Source organism: Solanum verrucosum, unplaced genomic scaffold, assembly GCF_900185275.1.
Source record: "Solanum verrucosum unplaced genomic scaffold, falcon-dt-bn FXZP01000137.1, whole genome shotgun sequence".
In the NCBI taxonomy this organism is placed as follows: domain Eukaryota; kingdom Viridiplantae; phylum Streptophyta; class Magnoliopsida; order Solanales; family Solanaceae; genus Solanum; species Solanum verrucosum.
The window spans coordinates 906,016-927,263 of NW_026020405.1; the positions used below are offsets into that span (position 1 = coordinate 906,016).

A 21,248-nucleotide genomic window follows, 5' to 3' on the forward strand; every position below is an offset into this window, starting at 1 on the left:
TCTCCGTCCCTAGCAGCACAGAACTTTACAGTGAAATAAGAGAGTAGCAGTGGACCATAGGGTCCAGTGACGTTTGTTTGTATGTGTAAGGGCCACTTTGCGTGACAAGTAGGAAAAGTTCAAACCCATTCCTCCTCTCCCCTTGTTTGGTTCTCCTCCGATTCTCGATATTTGATATTTATATTAGAGTTCGATTAATTTTAAATTCGTATTGGATATGACCCCATTCGAGAGGGAGCACTCTCAACCAAGAAAATTATATGTTATTGCTACCAACATTTACTCAAGCCCTACTTGTTTAACTAGTACTACTACATTGCTATAAACTTATATGTTGTTTTATTTTAATTTTCATCTATATAGTATGGTCCACAAAGTCAAAAATAATGTATTACTTATTCTGAAAAGACTGAAAACTTAGCACGGTACTTAGCACATGTCTGTTTTCCATCACTTTCACATATCTAAATATGAGTCAAAAAGACACCAAAAGTTTGGGATTTAAAGAAAGAATAATAGAGCACTGATTTCTTTTGTTTTCATCATTTCATGGTACCACTGGATCTTTCTGATGGTTAAACAGGAGCCAGTACACCCAGATTCTTCCAATGCATTTAAGTCTTTTATGGAGTCAATTTGTGCGTAACTTGATTAATTTTACAAGATATTTATAACTAAGATGTTAATGATTTGGTTTGGTTGGTTATTTCTGAAAGATTTTATCATATAAGTTTTTAGGTTCCTCTATGATGTATAACAGAAATCAGACATTTCAAAATTGTTCTAGTAGTCTTCAATTTCGGTATGATTCAGTTAAATTTTGATTTTCTAAGCGTAATCTAATTATAAGAATTGCATTTTAAAGCTTCCTACTTTTAATAATATATGTGATGAATTTGAGGAATAAATTCAGACTCAAATTAATGAATGATGAGTCTATTCAATCTAAATTATTAATTCCAAGGTACATCATATATATTGCTATCAACTGAATTTCAAAAGTAAATTGTTCTAACGACTTTAAATATGCAATTCTTATAATATACAACGAGTATTCAACTTATTAACATTTTTATTTAATATGTCACAACACATATTTAAATGTTGGCGTCATGGTTGTAAAATATTTCATGTCTTAAAGATTTTACAATCTTTTTAAGAAACAACAATCTCCACCTTCTTACAATTGCATACACATTAAGAAGTTGTTGAAGGAGAGTAGTATTTTGTAAAAGTTGTACATAAATTCGATCAATATATGCCTTCCTTATTCAAAGTCACTCTACAAAATATGAATATGATGATTTGAGGTTCATTCAAAGTCGCTCTACAAAATATGAATATGAATGAATAATATATGAATATGATGATTTGAGGTTCATTTAAAGTCACTCTACAAAATAAACCATGCAGAAGGCATGTTACAATTTTACCTGGAACTGCTGAATTACAAGAATTTACCATCTTTCTTTTTCCTTGCATCATCCCAACTGAGCAAGGAGGAAGCACTCTTTGAATAAAAAATTCCATCATCTTGTTGAATTACAACATATGAAGCTTCAGATCATACTACCATTTTACTGGACTCATCTAAATAAAGAAAATTTCTAAAATTCCTCATCATGAATGAATGAAGACCTAGGAAAATAATGCATTTACAATCTTTTCAACCAGTTTGGACACTAAATCAGGTATCCACCTTCTCTTTATCCTGTACTCTGTATTCCAAATAAGTTGGGTAAATCAACTCAGCCTCAAAATCTTTTATATCATGGTAGTTGAGGTTGACACTGCATCCATCATCATTTCCAAGTTACTAATTTGAAAGATTAGAATTGTCTGCTTGGCAAATGAGAGGTACCACAGGCTGCCCTGGTTGTTGGATTGAAGTTAACCTCAATGCTGCTGTTTTCCAACCCACTTTTGTACCAAGCAACGTTACTTATCTCTGTGGCTAATGCGGCCAACTCATGGCTTGAGAAGGAAGGAGGCTCAGCGTAGTCAACAAACTCGGGCCCCAATAGTGAGCTTCCGTTAATTTCTTGATTGACATTGCCACAACAGCCATGGCCACATTGGTGAGGCACTAATCTGTCCGTGAAAGCTCCTTCAAGCAATTTGCTTATCCCAAGATCAGGTACTTGGATAGGAATTAGCCTTGGAGTTTGCAGTTGGGATTCTGGGACATTCAAAGAACCATATACGCTAAAAGCACTTATCCGAGCCACAGGACGGAAGAGAGTACGAGGATCATTTGCTACATCACTCCGTTGAACTTCTTCTTGACTCCTATCCTCATAGTGATTAGCCTCTTGGTTTTCTTGAGAGCTAACGTCTTTTCCTTCAATAGCTTTCAAAGAATTCACATCACCACATGATTGGGTTTCCTCAGATGATGCTTTTGATTTTCCAGCACTAACATCCTCCAGGATATTGCTGGAGTCACTTCTTAACTTACCATGTTCGGCACAACGGCGCCTCAAGGTTGAATTCCAATGATTTTTAATGGCATTATCTGTTCTACCTGGCAAAAGCCTTGCAATTGATGCCCATTTGTTCCCATGAATAGCATGGGCCTGAAGGATAATCTGATCTTCTTCATCTGTCAAGAGTGGTGGAATTATTATTTTCATTCAACAGCTACTTATATAAGCATACAACAACATACCCGTGAAATCCCACAAAGTGGGGCGTTAATATAAGCATGAATAGCAATAATTGTTTCCTAATATCAGGACCTATGGGTGACTCCGCTGGAAACTAAGAAATATATCTAGTTTGACGTAGCACAGCACCAGATCTTTTTTTGAAACTGGGCACAGCACCAAATCTTCAAATATGTATGCAGAAAAACACATTTCACTGCATGTATAGTAGATGCTTTATTTTATCTTTTGGTGATAAGGTATAGGTTTTATTGAATGGTACTAAGATGGTACAAGATAAAAAAAACAGAAAGAAGCCTACTATACTCTTCTTCCTAACATGCCCAATAAATCAATTTACTGGTTCAAACTATCTAGTGAGCCACTTTTACACCATAAGTACAGAGTTTGTAAACATCTATTCCTAATTCTAGAAAAGTGAGTTCCCTGCCCATCAAAGCAAGCCTTGTTCCTCTCCAGCCATATTGTCCATAAGATGCACAATAGAATAGTTCTCCACATATGCTTTATCTCTTTTGGTATCACCTACTGCTTCCAACCTTTCACTTTCTGAGGCATATACTAGGAATGACTCCCAACATTCTCTAGAAAATCTGCAACAGAGAAATAGGTACTCAACTGTTTCCTGATCTTCTTGACACAAGTAACATCTACTACATAGGTCAAAACCTTTTCCTCTGCAAGTTATTTTGAGTTAAGTAAACCCCCCATGTTGCCATCCCCCCCCCCCCAACACATGCGTCTTCCATATCACCCTCCAATGCCAAGAAGTATCCCACTGACCTAACTGCTTTATCAGAAGTACCTCAAATTCTTAACTGAAAATTTCTTGTCTTTACTTGCCAGCCAAATCATGGTATCCATCTCTTCCTAGATCAAATTAAATTGATCTCAATTGTTTAAGCAACTGACAAAATTCTTCTATCTCTCAATCATTCAAATTGCTGAATCTTTAGCTGCCAACCAGAGGTACCATCCTTTTTAGATGCAAAGAGGTTTAATTGTTAATCAAGGGGTAGGGCCTAAGTCCCCACTGTTGAGAAGATACAACCTCAACACTTTCGCTTCCCCTCCTTTAATTCTCAAACAAATAGGAAAGTAGCCTGTGCACTCCCTTTTTACTTCCCAACCCAACTTAGCCTAGGAGAAGTGGTCAATAACCAGTATCTCGGTTGGTACTTGGTGGGTATTATTAGCTTTTAGTTAACCCCACATATAATCTTCTAAACTGTAAAATAATCTGGTGTTTCACAGATTATGCTTTAAAGTTAAAGAGTCAAAAGAAACAAAAATACTTCTTTCGTCCCATTTTGCTGGGACGGAGGTAGAAAACATTAAAATTATTGTTGATAAGTTAGTTTGCTGAAAACCATAGTCACAAAAAGTTAAAATTTGAATAGCTCGGTTAAATTAGAATCTAGAATTTGTTAAATTTGCACAGAATATTAGTATCAACAAGGAATGCTGTCAAGCGTAATAAGAGGCTGAGAAGAGCCATCAAAGGCACAACACTACTATGCATAACCTAGTTCATTAATTTGCAGCAACCTATCTGTAGTCAGTTTTAGTCTGTAATATTACATGTGTGGTTTGGACACTTAGACCGATAAAGAGATGTGAAGTGAGGGGGTCCTTGCTTTCATGGATGAAGCAAAGCAACTTCGAAGTAGTGTACACTTCATAAAGTAAAGCGCAAATCGATACAAAAAGAAACGGTAGGTTTAATTGAAAACAAGGGCCTTCTGCAATCTCAGTACTAGGATTTCTCTTCAGATATACTTTAGTCTTCTCTTCATTGACTTCTTCTTCTTCTACTATTCCTTTCTTTTCTTGATTGGCCTCTCTAGTATTGTTTCTCTTTTTCAGAAAACTTACTCTTCTTTCCCTTCTACTGTGTACGGAGCCTTCTTCTTGCAGTTGGAATTTTCACTTTTAAAACCACTGGCTTAATTCATGGCCACGTTCTTTTTTGTCTCTACTCAAGAGTTATACCATACTGTCATGTATTATACTTCAACTTTTATAAGACCTAGACCGTTCCATCATTCACTAACTTTGAGTTTCAAGACTTATTTAGAGACCTACTATTATATACTAGTACAAATTTAAACTCTTCCTCTCATGGTACAATAAGCAACCTAAAGGTGAGCTACTCTTGACGATCCGTTGCCTACTTCTCGAGAATGGGGGTGACATGGTCGCTTGGCCAGTGAACAGTGGTAAAGATTTGGACTTGAATGCTATGTTGCTAGGACTCTCCAAAAATGCAGCCGCACCCGTGTCGTATCCTCCAAAAATGCACTACTTTGATGGATCTGACACGCACCCAGTGGCTTTAGGCTTTTTGGAAGAGTATGAGCAACACAGCTCGAGCATGGTCAGATCTGCTAAAACCCCTGGATGTATTTTCAGCTCAAATGAAAATACAAGTGCAAGTCCAAAAGAATGGAAGTAACGGTCTCTTTTACATGTCATAAATGTATGTGGCACACGTGAGATCACCTATTCACTTGAATGATCCATGACTTAAACCTGAATGCATTTGTATATCTATGCCCTTTAGCAAGCCCTGATCCAATCTTTATCACCGTGTAATTCCCCAAACCTTAAGATCATCAGAACTCTCAAGTGTGGTCAATAGCTTCGGTTCAGAATTCTGTTGACCTTAAGTTGAAAATTCAAAATCAAATTTTGACAGTTTAAAAATCCAGACTTTGCTGGATCTAAACATCAATACACTTCAATATCACAAGCGGAAACTACATTTCACCTAAATATTTACTATGATCAAATACCTTCTGCTTTGGTTGAAAATCCAGACATTAATCATTATTTGATTGGTAAAATCCAGACTTTAATCTTGACCACAGGTAATCCAAACTTTGCTTAAGTTAAACATCCGCGCACTACAAATTCACAAGTAGAAACTACATTTCACCGGGAGTATTCAACTTTGGTCAATACCTTACTGCCAAGATTTTCTTGACCTCAGGTTCAAAATCCAAATACACTTCAAACTCACAAGTAGAAACTACATTTCACCAGAAATATTCAACTTTGGTCAATACCTTAACTGCAAAGATTTTCTTGACACCAAGTTCAAAATCCAAACTTTACCTGAGCTAAACAATACAAACTACAAAATCACAAGTAGAAACTATATTTTCAACAGATATTCAACAATGGTCAATACTCAATACTTTACTATCGAGATCTTATCAACCCCAAATTCAAAATCCAAACTTTACTCAAAAGTAAACATCAATGCAGGATCAAATCACAAATAGAAACTAAATTTCAATAAAACCCCTTTTCACCAAATGGCCGCACAAAAAAAACACACATGGTTTTCGAAAGTTACCGGTAAAGGGTTTGCGTTTAACGGCAGGGTCAAGCTGATTACACCACCGCAACCGGCACGATTTCCCCGATCTACCGGGAATTCCACGGGCGATCAAACTCCAATTCCTCGCCCCAAAATTGCTTACCAAACGACTAAGTATAGCGTCTTCTTCAGGTGACCATGGTCCTTTAACACGGTCTGCCGTTTTCTTTCTCACTTGGTCACTGCTTCCACTTCCATCCTCTAGCATCAACACTTCCTCTTCATCACCGCCATCAACACCACCACCACCGCCGCCGACGGAGGCATCCCCAATTACTCCGCCGTGAAAACCATCAACGGCGACGCTCACTTCTTGAACTTCCGGTGTATCGTTTTCCATTTTTTTTGGTTTTAAAATTTTGATTTTGTGTAGTTTTGGGTACCCGCCTAAGTGCAACTGCAAAATAGATGAAGGTAGGTATATAGAGAGAGTGAAGACAGCTCCTTACTTCGAAATTTGTTTGCTTTACCATTTTTACCCTCGTCACCTACGTTGCTCGAACTCTTCAAAAATATTGTCCGTATTTTTCAAAAAGAACTATGTTTGAAACATACAACACATTCCTAAAAGTTTATTGTTTCATCCTTAATTAACGGTCTCATGTTTGAGTTTTGGTATAGAGAAAATCATGTTGGGAACGTCACCCCCAAATCGATCATGCCATACGATATTCAAATTTAGTCGGAGCTCCAATCTAGACTCTGAATATCGAATGAAAAACTAAAGGAAATATCTTTTTTTACTTCGATTCAATTGCAAAATTTTAATTTTTATTATTTACTTCAAACTACTCAAATTATTTTTATTAATATGGAAAAATGCTTGATATCTCGAGCATTTTTCATTTTTACTATCTAATAAAAACGAATAAGAAGCAGCGCTTCGTTAATATGTGTGCTTATTGTTCAAAGGGGTAAAATTGACATTTTATGTTTTTGTGCTATTTTAATTGATGAATCTTGTATTGGAATTGTAGCCTATTTATAAAAAAATTGGTCGTGTGGACCATTTTATCTAATTTTGATATTCTTTTTAGAGTCTTCCACGTATCTTTATTTATCAAGTTATATCCGTCATTATAGTGGATCTACAAAAATGATGTAAAGTTTCCATTTTATCATAAAATTTGGAGTTAAAATTTTGAAATTCGAATATTTTTAAATTTGTAAATTTTAAATTAAAGTTATATTAGAACATGTATTTATTTGAAAAAAAATAATTAAAGCTTTATAATCTACTATCAAATATCAGTATGCATATATAATAATACCTCAATATGAAAAACAATTTTTTTTAAAAGTAATTTCACCCTAAACTTGGTTTAAATTATTACTAAAGGAGATGGTACAAAAACATAATACGTTATACTCTCAAAAAAATTGTAAGTTACGTTCCACCCATTAATTATAGTATTTTATTAGCTAAGCTTAAATTTACCTATAATCTAACGAGAATTCGTATAACCGATTTTAATTTATTTGATAATAACGCATAATTATTATTGTTATATTATTGTCTCATTAAAATCTTGATAGTATGATTTTTCTTTATTTTTATTTTGCAAAGTTCACAGACAATTCTTTGAATTCTTGTTTCTCAACTAGCAAACATAGATATATAATTAAACAATAAATCTCATGTAAAAAAAAGGAGAATCTTTATTAAATTTTCACTTAAAAAAATAATTGGTACAAAAAATAAAAATGTCACAGGAAAAAAATTTCAGCAAACCCAAAGAATTAAACATTAATATCTTCTTGTAAAAAGAAATTATTCATAAATTTTTTTTTATAATAAGGTGCAAAAATAATTTAGAAAATAGAAGGAGATGGAGCAGGAGCATCAACACCATCTTCAGCAGCACCACTGCTTTGCAACTTCTTGTTCTTGTTGCATAAGTCTGGCAAGTATGCTCCCACAAATTTAAAAGATCGAAATAAGACGGTTATATACACCTCGATAAAAAAAAAATGATGCGTATATATTTTCATAGTCTTAACAAATTGTGCATATTTAATATAGTTTTGTAATATGCATTATTTATTAGACAACATAAGTATATATGCATCATGTTTTTTAACGAGTGATATATCTGCACTGAATCGCAAAGTTAGTAATGTTGTTAGATTTACCTTCACCAGCAGCCAAGTTGAAGTAAAGGTCAACAATATTGGGACATTCTTGATAACAAGCAGGGGCACATAATTTGGAGACAAATTGAGGCTCAAGCAAATCATCAGAAGAAATTCCAAAGAAATTTCTATTAAGACCACAAGATTCAATACATTCATCTGTTTCAATGTGTTCCTTCATGTTTTCAACTATCACTTCTGATGTCTTGCATTCATACTCACTACTTATTAAGTCATCTTTTGGTGTTGTTGCTTTTTCTAATACACACCTTTTTCCTGTTGATGAAATTGCAAATGCACAATCACCATTTGGTAAACTCTCACATTTCACCTCAGCTACAAAAAGAAAGAGAATGATTAGATAATCGTGTTGTTTCAATTTATATGACACAGTTTAAGATTAACTGAACATATCAAGTTAAAGAAAAAATAAAAAAAATTGTTGTCTAAAACAAATCTTAGAATATATGTGGCTATGAATCATTTCAATAAACATAATAAATTAAAATTCTAAAGTTAAGTTATTTCTGATTAAAGAAATGTGATATTTTTTTAGACGGACTAAAAAAAAGTGTCATATGAATTATGCATGAAGGAAGATTTTGAGAGTGGGGTACAAGAATAATGTGAATTACCAGAGATTGATCGAGAGCGATTCAACTGAGTTTAGAATTTTCAGAATTATTATTAAGAAATCAATAATTCTAAATTATATGTCCATGCACAGTACGTTGAATGTGCATGAACAAAGACGAGATTCAATTCAACAAACTGTTTTTTCACAATATTGATTAAGAAATCAATAATTATTTAAGACGAGATACAACTGAATATATTATTTTCACGATTAATTAAGAAATCAATAACTCACTTTTATATACGGCATAAGCGACTTGGAGGAAAAGGGAACATGTAAAAAAAAGGATCAAAGATGATTTCATTGATGAACCCATTTATTTTTCTTGTTTTTTCTCTTTTGTTTAGTTGGGATTTTGATTATTTTTTTGTATTTTTTTCTTGTTGTTGGAAAGAAGAAATGGAGAAAGAATTTTTTTTATTTTTTTTAGGTTTGTGAGATGAGTTTGAATGAAGGGATTTCTTATGTTTATATAGGGAGTTGTTTTGTGTATAATGACCAATAGAAATCATACAAATGTTTGATCACTAGCTTAATTAGTTACTTTTCGGTTTTAAGTTTTCTTTGGTGAGGACTATTTTAAATATATTTGATGATTTTTTTACAAGGTCAAAGTTTTAACTCACATTCTAAATTTTGATAGATTATTTTTTAGCATCATTTACATCGTAAATAAATAAAATGAACTGAAATTATTTTTCTCTTTAATTTAATTCAATTTATATTCTTTGCCAATGGAAAAGTATCTCTTTTTCTGAAGAAAAAAAAATCATTAGGAGCTTAATAGTTTAATTCTGAATGTGAACTTGAACTATAGGCGAAATCTCAACGTCCTAAAATATTTTAAAATATAATAAAAATATCACTTGGTAGTTGGTACTTAGGTGGTACAAAGAGTGTGTTTATTCTCTAAGAGACATGTGACAAATAGAAAACAAGTACTAAAATCTTATTAATATGGGCACAATTTACATTGAGTTAGATTTTGCTTAGTCGTTGATACGTAATGTGAGTTGTATTGCATGTTGATTGATCTATGGACATACTCCCTTCGTTTCATTCCCGGATTGCCCTAGACCTCACGTCACTCAGATTCCGTCTGAGATTGGCCTAGACTAGAATTTTTAAATCATTACCCAAAAAAAATTATGGCTCAATTCTTTCACCATTCGCTTCCCCATAAAGACGGGAAGGAGTAGTTCATAAATTCAATTAGTGAAAAGTGATAAAAAAGAAGGAATAAGAATAAGAACTTCCTAACTATAACAAATTTGTCAGTTACACACTTAAATGATACGAAAATCGTATTACCTCTTGAACTTAATGTTCTTTTATTATTAACACCCCTAAACTATGCAAGAGTCACATTGCCTTCTTGAACTATCGAGAATTTTATCACCCCCTAAACTTAATTATTAAGATTGCACTGATTTTCGTGCCTAACATGTTGTCTCTATTAGGATGATGTATTGCATAGTTAAGTGCACTCTTGCACTGATTTTCTATCTGTGAAGACACATCACTAGTTTTGAGATATCTATAAAATTATTCTTGATATTTTGCACAGATTTTCTACATTTATGAAGTTGTCATACTTGTTAAGTTGATATTTTCATTTATTTGGTGTATAAAACTTGTAAGTTGTTATTTTTATTATGTTATTGAATCAAAATTGGATCAAAACTCCAGAAAAAACCACACCAAAATTTGGATCAAAATAATTCAGGTATTTAAATAATAAAAAATATAATTTGGAGGGGGGAGGTAATAAGAGCCTCACATAGTTTTGAGGTGTAAATTATATAGAAAAAATAAGTTATATTGAGTAATAAAACTCACGCATAATTTAAATGTGTAACTGACAATTTCAACATAAATGAGAAAACTATTATGCCTTATCTGTTAAAAGAAACTTCATGTGATGCACAATGTGTATTGTGGTTCTCTCAATCATCATAATTAATTGTTAATTTGTTATTCTTTCTATCTTTCATATTGTTGTGAGAAGTCTAGCCATGTACATAATTACTTATGGCATTTTTTTGGTTGTGTAATAATGTTAAGATTTAATTTGAAACTTGTTAAGTCAATTATATTATTTCCATAAAATCTATATTCACCCATTTAATTTTCTCATAGAAATTGTCATTTGATAAAAAAAATAAAAAATCAAACAAGAATAATTAAACAACAAATTCCATGTAAAAGAAGAAGAATCTTTATTAAATTCTCAGTGACAAAAGAATTGGTACAAAGAAAAATTTCAGCAAACCCAAAGAATTAAACATTGAGTGCAATATCTTCATAAACAACAATAAAATTGTTTGTAAAAAAACAATTATTTATATATATATTTTTATTTTATTTTTAAAAGTGCAAAAATATTTAGAATGAAGAAGGAGATGGAGCAGGAGCATCAACACCATCTTCAGCAGCACCACTACTCTTCAACTTATTGTTCTTGTTGCATAGGTCTGGCAAGTATGCTCCTACACATTTCACCACATTAATAAATTTAAAACCTCGAAATAAGACGGACACCTTGATAAAAAAAATGATATATATTCATAGTCTAACAAATTGTGCATAGTTTTGTAATATGCATCATTTATTAGACAACAAAAGTGCATATGCATCATGTTTTTTAACGAGTAATATATCTACACTTAATCGCAAAGTTAATAATGTGTTTGATTTACCTTCACCAGCAGCCAAGTTGAAGTAAAGGTCAACAATATTGGGACATTCTTGATAACAAGCAGGGGCACATAATTTGGAGACAAATTGAGGCTCAAGCAAATCATCAGAAGAAATTCCAAAGAAATTTCTATTAAGACCACAAGATTCAATACATTCATCTGTTTCAATGTGTTCCTTCATGTTTTCAACTATCACTTCTGATGTCTTGCATTCATACTCACTACTTATTAAGTCATCTTTTGGTGTTGTTGCTTTTTCTAATACACACCTTTTTCCTGTTGATGAAATTGCAAATGCACAATCACCATTTGGTAAACTCTCACATTTCACCTCAGCTACAAAAAGAAAGAGAATAATTAGATACTCGTTCTGTTTCAGTTTATGTACGGTACTACAGTTAAACTGAACACATAAAATTTTGAGGAAAAAAAAAAAGAAGTCTTGGAATCTGTGTGACTATAAACCATTTCAGGAAGGTTAAAAATGAAATGTTAAAGATAAATCATTTTTAATTATAAAAATATGACAGATTTTTAAGACGGACTAAAAAGGTAAGTATGTCATATGAATTGTACATGAAAAGAGATTGATCAAGAGCGGAATATAAGCATAATGTGGATTGATCAAGAGCGGTTCAATTGAGCTTAATATTTTCACAATTATTATTAAGAAATCAATAATTCTGAATTCTATGTTCATGCATATTAAATGTGAATGAACAAAGATGAAATTTAACTGAACACGCTATGTTTATAATGATTAATTAAGAAATCAATAATTTTTGAATTCTTTGTTTATGCACATTAAGATTAATGTGCATGAACTAAGACGAGATTCAACTGAACATATTATTTTCAGAAAGATTAATTAAGAAACAAATTAATAACTTACTTTTATACACAGCATAAGTGACCTGGAGGAAAAGGGAACATGTAAAGAAAAGGATCAAAGATGATTTCATTGATGAGGCCATTTCTTCTTGTTGTTTTCTCTTTTATTTTGTTGTGATTTTGATTTTTTTAAATTTTTTTTGTGTTGGAAAAAAATGGAGAAAGAAATGTTTTCTTGGGTTTGTGAGGTGAGTTTGAATAAAGAATTTTCTTGAGTTTATATATAGGGAGTTTAGGAAGAGAGAGGCATAATTTAAGATGTATTATGACATAGAAATCACACAAATGTTTGGTCATCAGCTCAATTAGTTCACTTTCTTTTTAATTTCTTTGGTGGGGATTATTTTAAATATTTGATGGTTTTTTTCCAACTTTTATAACAAATTTTGAACTCGCATTTTGACTTTTGACAAATTAAATACTTTTTAAAGCATATTTAACATCATAAATAGAATGAACTAAAATATTTGTATCACTTTAAAGATTGTATCAACATTTGTATAAATTGGTATGTATCAAATACAACATGTATTTATATATTGCGGGTAATACAAATAATACAAGAGTGAATTAATACAAGTAAATACAGTATGTATCAACATGTATATATTAGTCTGTTGTATTGAATATCGTCTGTATTAGCCTGTATTTTTGTATTTATGCATTGTGAATGAATAAAAGTAATATAAGAGAGCATGTATTTATTGAGTACATCATGTATTTCTATACTTTTGTATCGCGAATGAATACAAGTGATACAATATGTATCATGTTGTATTTCTGTATTGCGAATGAATACAAGTGATAAAAGAGTGAATGAATGCAAGTGATACAATTTTTAGTATCAAACTTTAATCGTTAGTACAATTTATATTCGTCGAATACAATCTGTATTTAACATCTCTCTTCCAAATCTCGATCGCATCTCTTCTCTCTCTCCCAATCTTGATCGTGTTTCTCTCTTGTTATGAACAGTAAATACCTATACTATAGCTAAAAAAATACAAATTTATGACATAACTTAAATAATGACACCAAAATCAAGTATATGTGTGCAAATAATAAGATAAAAGTTCCAAAGCCCAAACTAATGTGTCACAATAATCCTTTTAATGGACCAACACCTCCAAGTTGTTGAAACTTCCTCTATAAGAATATACTCAAAATCCTGAGAGCCATGATGATGTCATTTGTAGATTTTCAAAGCATAACCACAAATGAAAGGAAAAGATTTCCATGGAGAAGGATAAGTGGGACCCACTTAACACAAATCTTCTACCAGCCTTACACTTTCTAAAGACCACCCACTCACCCCCACCCCACCCCCCCACCTCTACCCCCAAGAAAACTACCAATGAGCCTCAAAAAACAAATCTTTGGAATAAATATAACACAATGAACTTCTAACTGAGAAATTTTAGTGATTTCAAGAATTCCAAGAAAATCACAATGGCAGCATCAGCAGCCACAGCAACAGCAACAACTTCATATTTAAGTGCTCTAGACAAAAAGACTCCATTTTTATTTGCCTTAGACAAAAAGACTCCATTTTTATGCCCAAAAAACAGCACAAAGAGAAGGTCATTTAATGGAGGAGTAAAGTGCATGGCAATAGAGACAACTTCAGGTTTTACAGCAACCAAGAAAAGGAGTGGCTATGAGCTGCAAACTTTAACAAGTTGGCTATTAAGACAAGAACAAGCTGGAGTGATTGATGCTGAACTTACCATAGTTATTTCAAGTATTTCAATGGCTTGTAAACAGATTGCTTCCTTAGTCCAAAGAGCTGGAATTTCTAACCTTACTGGAGTTCAAGGTGCTGTCAATATTCAAGGAGAAGATCAGAAGAAACTTGATGTTGTCTCTAATGAGGTTTGTTTGTTACAATTCTTCTTATAATAGCTCAATAGAAACAGTAGTACTCTGTCCCTTATCATGTGAAGTTATTTAGATGAGTTTAACTTCTATATACTAACGATCCGAGCACTTAAATATAACTATTGGTGTATAAGAAGTGGACTTAGTAATCCGAAAATATACTCATATGGGTCGTTTGGTAGAATGTAATAAGAATAGTACTGAATAAGGTGTATTAGTTATGCTTTCATTATTTCTTATCGACTGTTTGGTTTGGTGTATTAAGGGTAGTTTTGTCTAGAGCCATGCTTATCCATGTATTAATAGCTCTTGTATCGCTAATATCGTGGTTTACTATATATTAGTTATACACCCTATAATACTGAATAGGTTAATCATACATAAGTTGAAAATCCTACCAAACAAAGGATTAAGTGATACTACAGATAATACATGTGTTATTTTCTCTAATACAACCTATCAAATGACCCCATAGTGTACGAATTGTGTTCACTGTCAATGTATATAAGTTACCTCCTATTGGATTTAAGTTATATACGTTGATGGTGTGAAGAATTTTTACACTACCGGTAATGGAAGGTCCTTATTCATTTCTTTTTTTAAGGTTACCATATCAGGCTTACTGTAAAGAGTTAGTTTAACCTGCTTGTGTAAAATATCTATGGATTGTTAATGTGCATAACGTAGACATTCGTAGAACATTAATACACTAATGATCTTGGTTTCTGAAGGTTGATGTTTGATGGATTGAACAGGTTTTCTCGAATTGTCTAAGATCAAGTGGAAGGACTGGGATTATAGCATCAGAAGAAGAGGATGTACCTGTGGCAGTGGAAGAGAGTTACTCAGGCAACTACATTGTGGTGTTTGATCCTCTTGATGGATCATCAAACATTGATGCTGCTGTGTCTACCGGTTCTATCTTTGGAATATACAGCCCAAATGATGAGTGCCTCGCTGATCATGGAGATGATTCCACGGTAATTACCAAACAAGATTACCTTCCTTTTGCCTCCAAAATAGAACTCTAAATAGCTAATGTAGTGTTCTGACTTGTGACAATGTGGCATCTTTGATACATAATGCACAGAGAAGTAGGATCATTTACTTCAATGCTTCTTATATCTGTTTGATGCTTTCAATAGTCAATTGGACCTCTGCTGCATGAACTTTTCCGGTGTGGTTGTGAGCTTTGGCATAAGCCAAAATCATTCATTATACATAAATAGTTTAACCACCGATTCAACAAATGTCTGTCCAATATTGCAGCTTGACAATATAGAGCAGAAGTGCATTGTGAATGTATGTCAACCAGGGACAAACCTTCTTACAGCAGGATACTGCATGTACTCAAGCTCTGTGATATTTGTGCTGACCTTGGGAAATGGCGTTTTTTCCTTTAACTTGGATCCGATGTACGGAGAATTTGTTCTGACTCAAGAAAATGTCCAAATACCAAAGTCTGGAAAGATCTATTCATTCAATGAAGGAAACTACCAGCTCTGGGATGACAAGTTGAAGAAATATATCGATGACTTGAAGGACCCTGGCCCTAGTGGCAAGCCTTACTCTGCAAGGTACATTGGTAGTTTGGTTGGTGACTTCCATAGAACTCTTCTATATGGTGGCATTTATGGTTATCCTAGAGACCAAAAGAGCAAGAATGGAAAGTTGAGGCTTTTGTACGAGTGTGCTCCCATGAGCTTCATTGTGGAACAAGCTGGTGGTAAAGGATCCGATGGTCACCAAAGAGTTCTCGATATCCAACCAACTGAGGTAAGAAACCAAAGCTAAGCTAAATCTGTAAGCAATAAGCAAATATATCAGTCATTTAATTTGGTGTTTCTTACTTTTCAGATACATCAACGAGTTCCATTGTACATTGGAAGCACAGAAGAAGTTGAAAAATTGGAGAAGTACTTGTCTTAATTCCGAAATCAAGACAAGACTGTGAATTTGTAAGCAAGACAAGACTGTGAATTTGTAATACTCGAAAGAAATTATTTTCATAAGTCTAGGAACCAATTGCTAAAGTCATTATCGGTTCAAAGCTTTGCAGTGATTCAATTCATAAAACAATGTAAAGGTTTTTCCATATCTAAAATATGTCATCCTCTTTCTTTAAGTGTTTGTTCACTTTTTGTTATTTCTGTTTAGGTATAAAAAGGATACATAGACCGACACAGAGTACCAGAAACTCATGTAGGGTACTAACTTCATACTATAAAACAGTATAACTTAGAAAACTTACAAAAGAAGGGGTGAATCCTGAGGAGCTTAGACCAAGAAGCTGCAGTAACTAAGCATGCCGAACTTTTTCTTTTTTTGCATAACTGTCATATTGAAGCCCATTTTAACAAGTAAAACCATGACAAAATTCATCATACTACTAACAATTATCCTCTCTGTTGAATTTTTTGTTATCATGCCATGTTCCATTCAAGTTCAAATAATCCATCCTTCAACTTAGAAAGTACTCAAAGGTGGATGTCAAATAATGATTCAATAGCAGACCATAACAATAATCAGATATTTCTCATAATCAAATTTGCGGTCATGTCAAATATATTTATACAAATTCCTAATATGCTTAGACATAAGCTATATATAATCAATATTCTGGCTAGGCCTGCAGCTGTTAATTCTATGGAAACAAATCCTAATCCAGTGCACTTACACTTTTTTGCTAATGAATGGACAGTTAATATGTAAAACTAATTTGATAAATTCAGTTGCATTTGCATAAATCCAGTCAACTGTAGTCATCTGTGTAAGTATTCATCAATTTCTTGCACAAAGCTCTTCTAATCCTTCAAGCTTCTGATATTTTTAACTGCAAAAATGAAGGCGTGGAATCGTATCTTCAGTTTGTGCTTTTTGCAAATTGAAAAGGAGAAAATAGACAGTTGAAAAATTACCTGGGCTTACAATTTGGATGCATTTGGTAACTGATTTTGTAGTGGTCAGAGAATCTGAAACTGAATGATCAAAGTGAAAAATTCAAAACTCTTTCAATGATTTCAATGAAACCAATCCAGTCTAATTCATAGTCAAGAATCTCCTTTTACCTAGTAAATTCATACCTTGCTCTGAAAAGACTTCAGTAACTGTCGAAGAAATATGAGAAGTCATCTGGTTTGCATCAGTATCGACATTTCCTGATTCATCAGGTGACCTGTGCATTAAACATCAAATGGGGACTCAGAAACCATGCCTAAACTTGCATTAGATTAAGGAAACTAAAAATAAATCTGGACGAGGCAGGCAACTGTACCCTGAAAAAGAATCTGGGGAAGAATGAAATGTTGGCTGGCAAGAATGATCAATCCCCTCTCCATCAAGGTCAAAATCATATAGTAGTTCAGAAAGATTAAAACCCACCCCTAAAGCATCTAAACTAGGCAAATCTATGTCAAAAATATCGCCTTCTTTCTCAGATTCAGACGTCGAAGTCATGTCTGGGCCAACTGCCATTTCTGAATTACATGGGATGTTATCTGAGGCACCAAAATCCAGCCTACTTTTCACTTGATCTCGCCTAATAGACCTCTTCATGTTGGTCTTTACTGGTGAAGTTGTTGAAATGCAATGATTTGTTTCTATGGAGTAAAATATTTGTTTGGAAGGGCTCACTCGAATTGTTTCTGACGAGATGATTGTGCGATTCGTGGCTGTTACAAGAGACGGTGTAATATTTTTGCTGGAAGTAGCAGTTGAACAAACTTCCACTGGAGAGATAGATTTGTCAGTTTGGGATGAAGATGCTCTTGGCGGTGTTTTAGGGCCAGAAGAATTAGTTGGAGGGGACTGAATGTGCTGGCTGAACAAAGACTTGGCAACATTAGATCCTTGAACATGTGTCTTATTAGATGCAGTAGCAGGATCTGATAATTGAACTGCAGAATTATTCACAATGTTGTTTTGTTTGACACAGCTGATTGGTTGTGAATCTGTACTAGGATCTGCAGGAAAGTACGATCATATGATGTCAAATAATAAGGACATTTGACATGAAGTGACAAAAGACCAACTTCAAATGGATTTACCTTTAAGTGGCAACTGGTTAGTGATCAAGTGTTTACGAGATCTCTTGGCAGTTATGGGAGCTGCAGAAACATCTTTGAAGCCTTTTCTTTTTGAGGTTGATGGAATAGAATTTGGACTAGAAAATTTCATGGTATCTAGAACAGTGTTTGAAGGCATTGATGCTGACATCAGAGCTCCGCTTGTGTATGCAGAATAATAACCTGATAAAAGTAGTATAGTATAAATCTTCAAGTAAATAGTAAAGTAGTTAACCAAAATCTGGCACAAATCAATAGACTAGTTAACAAGGACATCCAACACATAACACAGCACTATCTTTCTATGAACAAATGATGTACTGTTTCTTGAATGTGATCATGAGCAATCAGTGACAGCTCTACGATCCAATCTTTCTTTTGGAGGCTTTTCCTTTTAGGGATGAAGATAGTGTTGCTTTAAGGCCAAAACTATATGCTGCATGTCTTCAGTTAGGAGCTAAATGCAGTCTAGAAAAATAGACATTGTACATCCCATTGCATGCAAGTAATGGTGGTCACACAAATGCAAGAATAATTCAGGAGGAATATGTAAAAATATTAAGTTCTTTGCCTATTATGGTTTATTGAAAGAGAATTAAGATCCAAGATCCTCTGTTGCTTCCACATATTAGAGAATGTGCAAGGATCAAATCTCACTCTAGTATCTAGGAATGTAGCTTCTGCAGATACATTCCTACAGTAATGAATATGAGCGCAATTGAAATTCCTAGGGAGTTATATGCACTTCTATATATCTTCTTATTTTCTTTTTTTTTTGAAATATCACTCAGAACCTATATCATATATAGTAATGAGTGTAATAGCACTCCAGACCAGCTATTATAAAATCCTAAATCAACCTCTGCAAATTAGTATTAAGAAGTTTGATAGGAAGTTGTTTCAGTTGGATGTCAATCCTGTTACATGAGCCAAAACAATCTCATTGGGAAGATGAATAAGTAGAATGTATATTGACAAAGATAACAGTGACAGGATTTGTTGTGAATCATGAAGTCTCACTCATTTCATGGAAGTGCAAGAAACATAATACAGTGTCAAAGAGCTCAGCAGAGCAAAATACATGAGCATAGTTTCAGTGGTGTCTGAGCTAATATAGCTTATTGGTTTATTCAAAGAGTATGGGATCTGCTATTGAACTGGCTATTGCTCCTTAAAGTGATAGAAAGACTGTCCTTCAGATAGCAGCTACTCCAGTGTATCATGCAAGGACAAAGAATATAAAAACAGATTATCATTTCATCCAGGAGAAAATACAAGCGGAGTTGACAATAAACTTGAAGTAATACATCTAACTCATTTAAACATACAAGCAGGGTTGACATGTACCAAACAAGATAGTTTCACATACACCAACATATTTAGCAACTTAAAGCTACTTAAACTGAAAAGCATTGATATAAACTAAGAAAATAATTCAGAAAAAAAAAAAACTAAACAAAAGGTAGAATGCATACCTGAGGTTACCGGGGAAGACCCGTTAACAATACTTGGCAAAGCACCTGTTTTGGGTATTGAAGAAGAAGCACCAATTGAGGAAGGCAGGGTCAGATTCGTGCTAGCATTGTAAGCATTCATAACATGTTGCATCCCATTTAGTAAGTTCTGAACCCGTGTTTTTTCATGATCCAATCTACACTTCTCTTGATCCATAAACACTTTCTGCTCTTTCAAACTTATGTACTCATCCAACATATCTCCTAAACTCAATAAACTCCTTGGCGCCTATTCATTATCACACACACAAAAAAACAAGGATTAATTCAAGAAACAAGGAATTAAGGGGGCATTTGGCCATGAAAATTGCAAGTATTCAAAAAAAGTAGCTTTTTTTTATAAAGTGAAAAATGGTATTCAAAGATTAAGTCAGGTTTGGCAATGAATACCAATTACAGATTTTATTTTTTGAATTTTTTAAAGTAATTTGAAGTAAAAAAAACGTGAAAGCAATTGAATTCCAAAATTTTCAAGAATTTCATAGTCAAACATGTCTTCCTAAATTCTACTCCGAAAGAAAGTAACAAAATTTCATGGCAAAACGCCCCCTTTAAATTTATTAATTTTCTTTAATATATACATACATATTATATGATGCACTCAATAAACATAAACCCTAGATTCTAACTCGAATTGATTAGAAACACTACAAACACTCATAATTTATCAAAAATAAATAAATTAAAAATACGAACATATTTAAAACATTCACACCTACTAATTTCAAATCCTAAATCCATCTCCGTAATTAACATAACATCAATTCATTACCCATACATCATACTAACTCACTCCTAATTCATCACAACATTAATATACACAAATTGAAATCCTAAACTAAAACAAATCAACAAAATTCTAACCTATATATACCTCATTAACAGGAGACTTAGCGAGAAGATGCGAAGCTTCGGATCGAAAAGTTGTTCGAGCTTCAGTGAAACTGTTGTCGGAGAGGTATCGATCGACGATGAACGCAATCTGCACCGGAGTAACCTTTCCTTTACCGATGTTTTCGGTTTTTCGCGATTTGCTTTGTCTCCTCATTTTCAGTTTCTGCATCTGAAAGAAGAAAACAGAGGGAAAAATGCAAGAAGATTTTGGAGGGAAGATAAGCATATTTGTAAGAACTGAGAAATATGGAGGGAAAGGTTAAAAAAATAATGAAGAATGTGTAAAATGAGAAAATGCGCGGGAGTATTCGAAAATTTTAGGAGGAAACAAAAAGAAAATCGAAAATATACCGCCCAACATAAAATATTATGCAATGTAACTCGATATATAATATTATATATAATATGTTAATATTGTATTATAGATATATAAAAGGTGTTTTATTTTGTATTAATTTGAGTGTCCTACTTTTTCAAATTGATTCGC

At 33.3% G+C, this 21,248-nt stretch overlaps 5 protein-coding genes across 5 annotated transcripts; 1 reads left to right on the top strand and 4 right to left on the bottom strand.

Moving 5' to 3' along the window:
- Positions 1-1,396: 1,396 nt before the first annotated feature.
- On the bottom strand, positions 1,397-6,431 carry LOC125840409 (transcription factor MYB1). Its single transcript, XM_049519387.1, has 2 exons — positions 6,028-6,431; positions 1,397-2,602 (listed from the first exon to the last, which is right to left on the bottom strand). The coding sequence occupies exons 1-2, from the start codon at positions 6,389-6,391 to the stop codon at positions 1,830-1,832; spliced, it is 1,137 nt and encodes a 378-aa protein (XP_049375344.1). The 5' UTR covers positions 6,392-6,431; the 3' UTR covers positions 1,397-1,829.
- A 1,428-nt stretch (positions 6,432-7,859) lies between these two features.
- Positions 7,860-9,240, bottom strand: LOC125840475 (uncharacterized). The gene is made up of 3 exons (XM_049519469.1): positions 9,056-9,240; positions 8,185-8,520; positions 7,860-7,964 (listed from the first exon to the last, which is right to left on the bottom strand). Exons 1-3 carry the CDS (start codon positions 9,135-9,137, stop codon positions 7,864-7,866), a joined length of 519 nt encoding a protein of 172 aa, XP_049375426.1. The 5' UTR covers positions 9,138-9,240; the 3' UTR covers positions 7,860-7,863.
- Positions 9,241-11,023: 1,783 nt separating this feature from the next.
- LOC125840457 (uncharacterized) lies at positions 11,024-12,611 on the bottom strand. Its single transcript, XM_049519451.1, has 3 exons — positions 12,413-12,611; positions 11,521-11,856; positions 11,024-11,310 (listed from the first exon to the last, which is right to left on the bottom strand). Exons 1-3 carry the CDS (start codon positions 12,492-12,494, stop codon positions 11,207-11,209), a joined length of 522 nt encoding a protein of 173 aa, XP_049375408.1. The 5' UTR covers positions 12,495-12,611; the 3' UTR covers positions 11,024-11,206.
- Positions 12,612-13,778: 1,167 nt separating this feature from the next.
- Positions 13,779-16,414, top strand: LOC125840404 (fructose-1,6-bisphosphatase 1, chloroplastic). The gene is made up of 4 exons (XM_049519383.1): positions 13,779-14,283; positions 15,045-15,269; positions 15,559-16,065; positions 16,147-16,414. The coding sequence occupies exons 1-4, from the start codon at positions 13,861-13,863 to the stop codon at positions 16,216-16,218; spliced, it is 1,227 nt and encodes a 408-aa protein (XP_049375340.1). The 5' UTR covers positions 13,779-13,860; the 3' UTR covers positions 16,219-16,414.
- Positions 16,415-17,048: 634 nt separating this feature from the next.
- On the bottom strand, positions 17,049-20,949 carry LOC125840472 (uncharacterized). Its single transcript, XM_049519467.1, has 7 exons — positions 20,742-20,949; positions 19,829-20,096; positions 18,336-18,536; positions 17,564-18,251; positions 17,358-17,464; positions 17,208-17,267; positions 17,049-17,122 (listed from the first exon to the last, which is right to left on the bottom strand). Exons 1-7 carry the CDS (start codon positions 20,928-20,930, stop codon positions 17,094-17,096), a joined length of 1,542 nt encoding a protein of 513 aa, XP_049375424.1. The 5' UTR covers positions 20,931-20,949; the 3' UTR covers positions 17,049-17,093.
- Between the last annotated feature and the right edge of the window lie 299 nt (positions 20,950-21,248).

Excerpts from the sequence above, each read along its gene's own strand:
- LOC125840409 (XM_049519387.1), bottom strand. The coding sequence starts at position 6,391 with ATGGAAAACGATACACCGGAAGTTCAAGAAGTGAGCGTCGCCGTTGAT. Across the intron at positions 2,603-6,027 it reads TAAACGCAAACCCTTTACCG|ATGAAGAAGATCAGATTATC; the intron begins GTAACTTTCGAA and ends CACTCTTGACAG.
- LOC125840475 (XM_049519469.1), bottom strand. The coding sequence starts at position 9,137 with ATGGGTTCATCAATGAAATCATCTTTGATCCTTTTTTTTACATGTTCC. Across the intron at positions 8,521-9,055 it reads CGCTTATGCCGTATATAAAA|CTGAGGTGAAATGTGAGAGT; the intron begins GTGAGTTATTGA and ends TTCTTTTTGTAG. Across the intron at positions 7,965-8,184 it reads CAACTTGGCTGCTGGTGAAG|CATACTTGCCAGACTTATGC; the intron begins GTAAATCTAACA and ends AATTTGTGGGAG.
- LOC125840457 (XM_049519451.1), bottom strand. The coding sequence starts at position 12,494 with ATGGCCTCATCAATGAAATCATCTTTGATCCTTTTCTTTACATGTTCC. Across the intron at positions 11,857-12,412 it reads CACTTATGCTGTGTATAAAA|CTGAGGTGAAATGTGAGAGT; the intron begins GTAAGTTATTAA and ends TTCTTTTTGTAG. Across the intron at positions 11,311-11,520 it reads CAACTTGGCTGCTGGTGAAG|GAGCATACTTGCCAGACCTA; the intron begins GTAAATCAAACA and ends TGAAATGTGTAG.
- LOC125840404 (XM_049519383.1), top strand. The coding sequence starts at position 13,861 with ATGGCAGCATCAGCAGCCACAGCAACAGCAACAACTTCATATTTAAGT. Across the intron at positions 15,270-15,558 it reads ATCATGGAGATGATTCCACG|CTTGACAATATAGAGCAGAA; the intron begins GTAATTACCAAA and ends CCAATATTGCAG. Across the intron at positions 16,066-16,146 it reads TCGATATCCAACCAACTGAG|ATACATCAACGAGTTCCATT; the intron begins GTAAGAAACCAA and ends CTTACTTTTCAG.
- LOC125840472 (XM_049519467.1), bottom strand. The coding sequence starts at position 20,930 with ATGCAGAAACTGAAAATGAGGAGACAAAGCAAATCGCGAAAAACCGAA. Across the intron at positions 18,537-19,828 it reads GTCTTCCCCGGTAACCTCAG|GTTATTATTCTGCATACACA; the intron begins GTATGCATTCTA and ends TACTTTTATCAG. Across the intron at positions 17,123-17,207 it reads CATCCAAATTGTAAGCCCAG|TTAAAAATATCAGAAGCTTG; the intron begins GTAATTTTTCAA and ends TCATTTTTGCAG.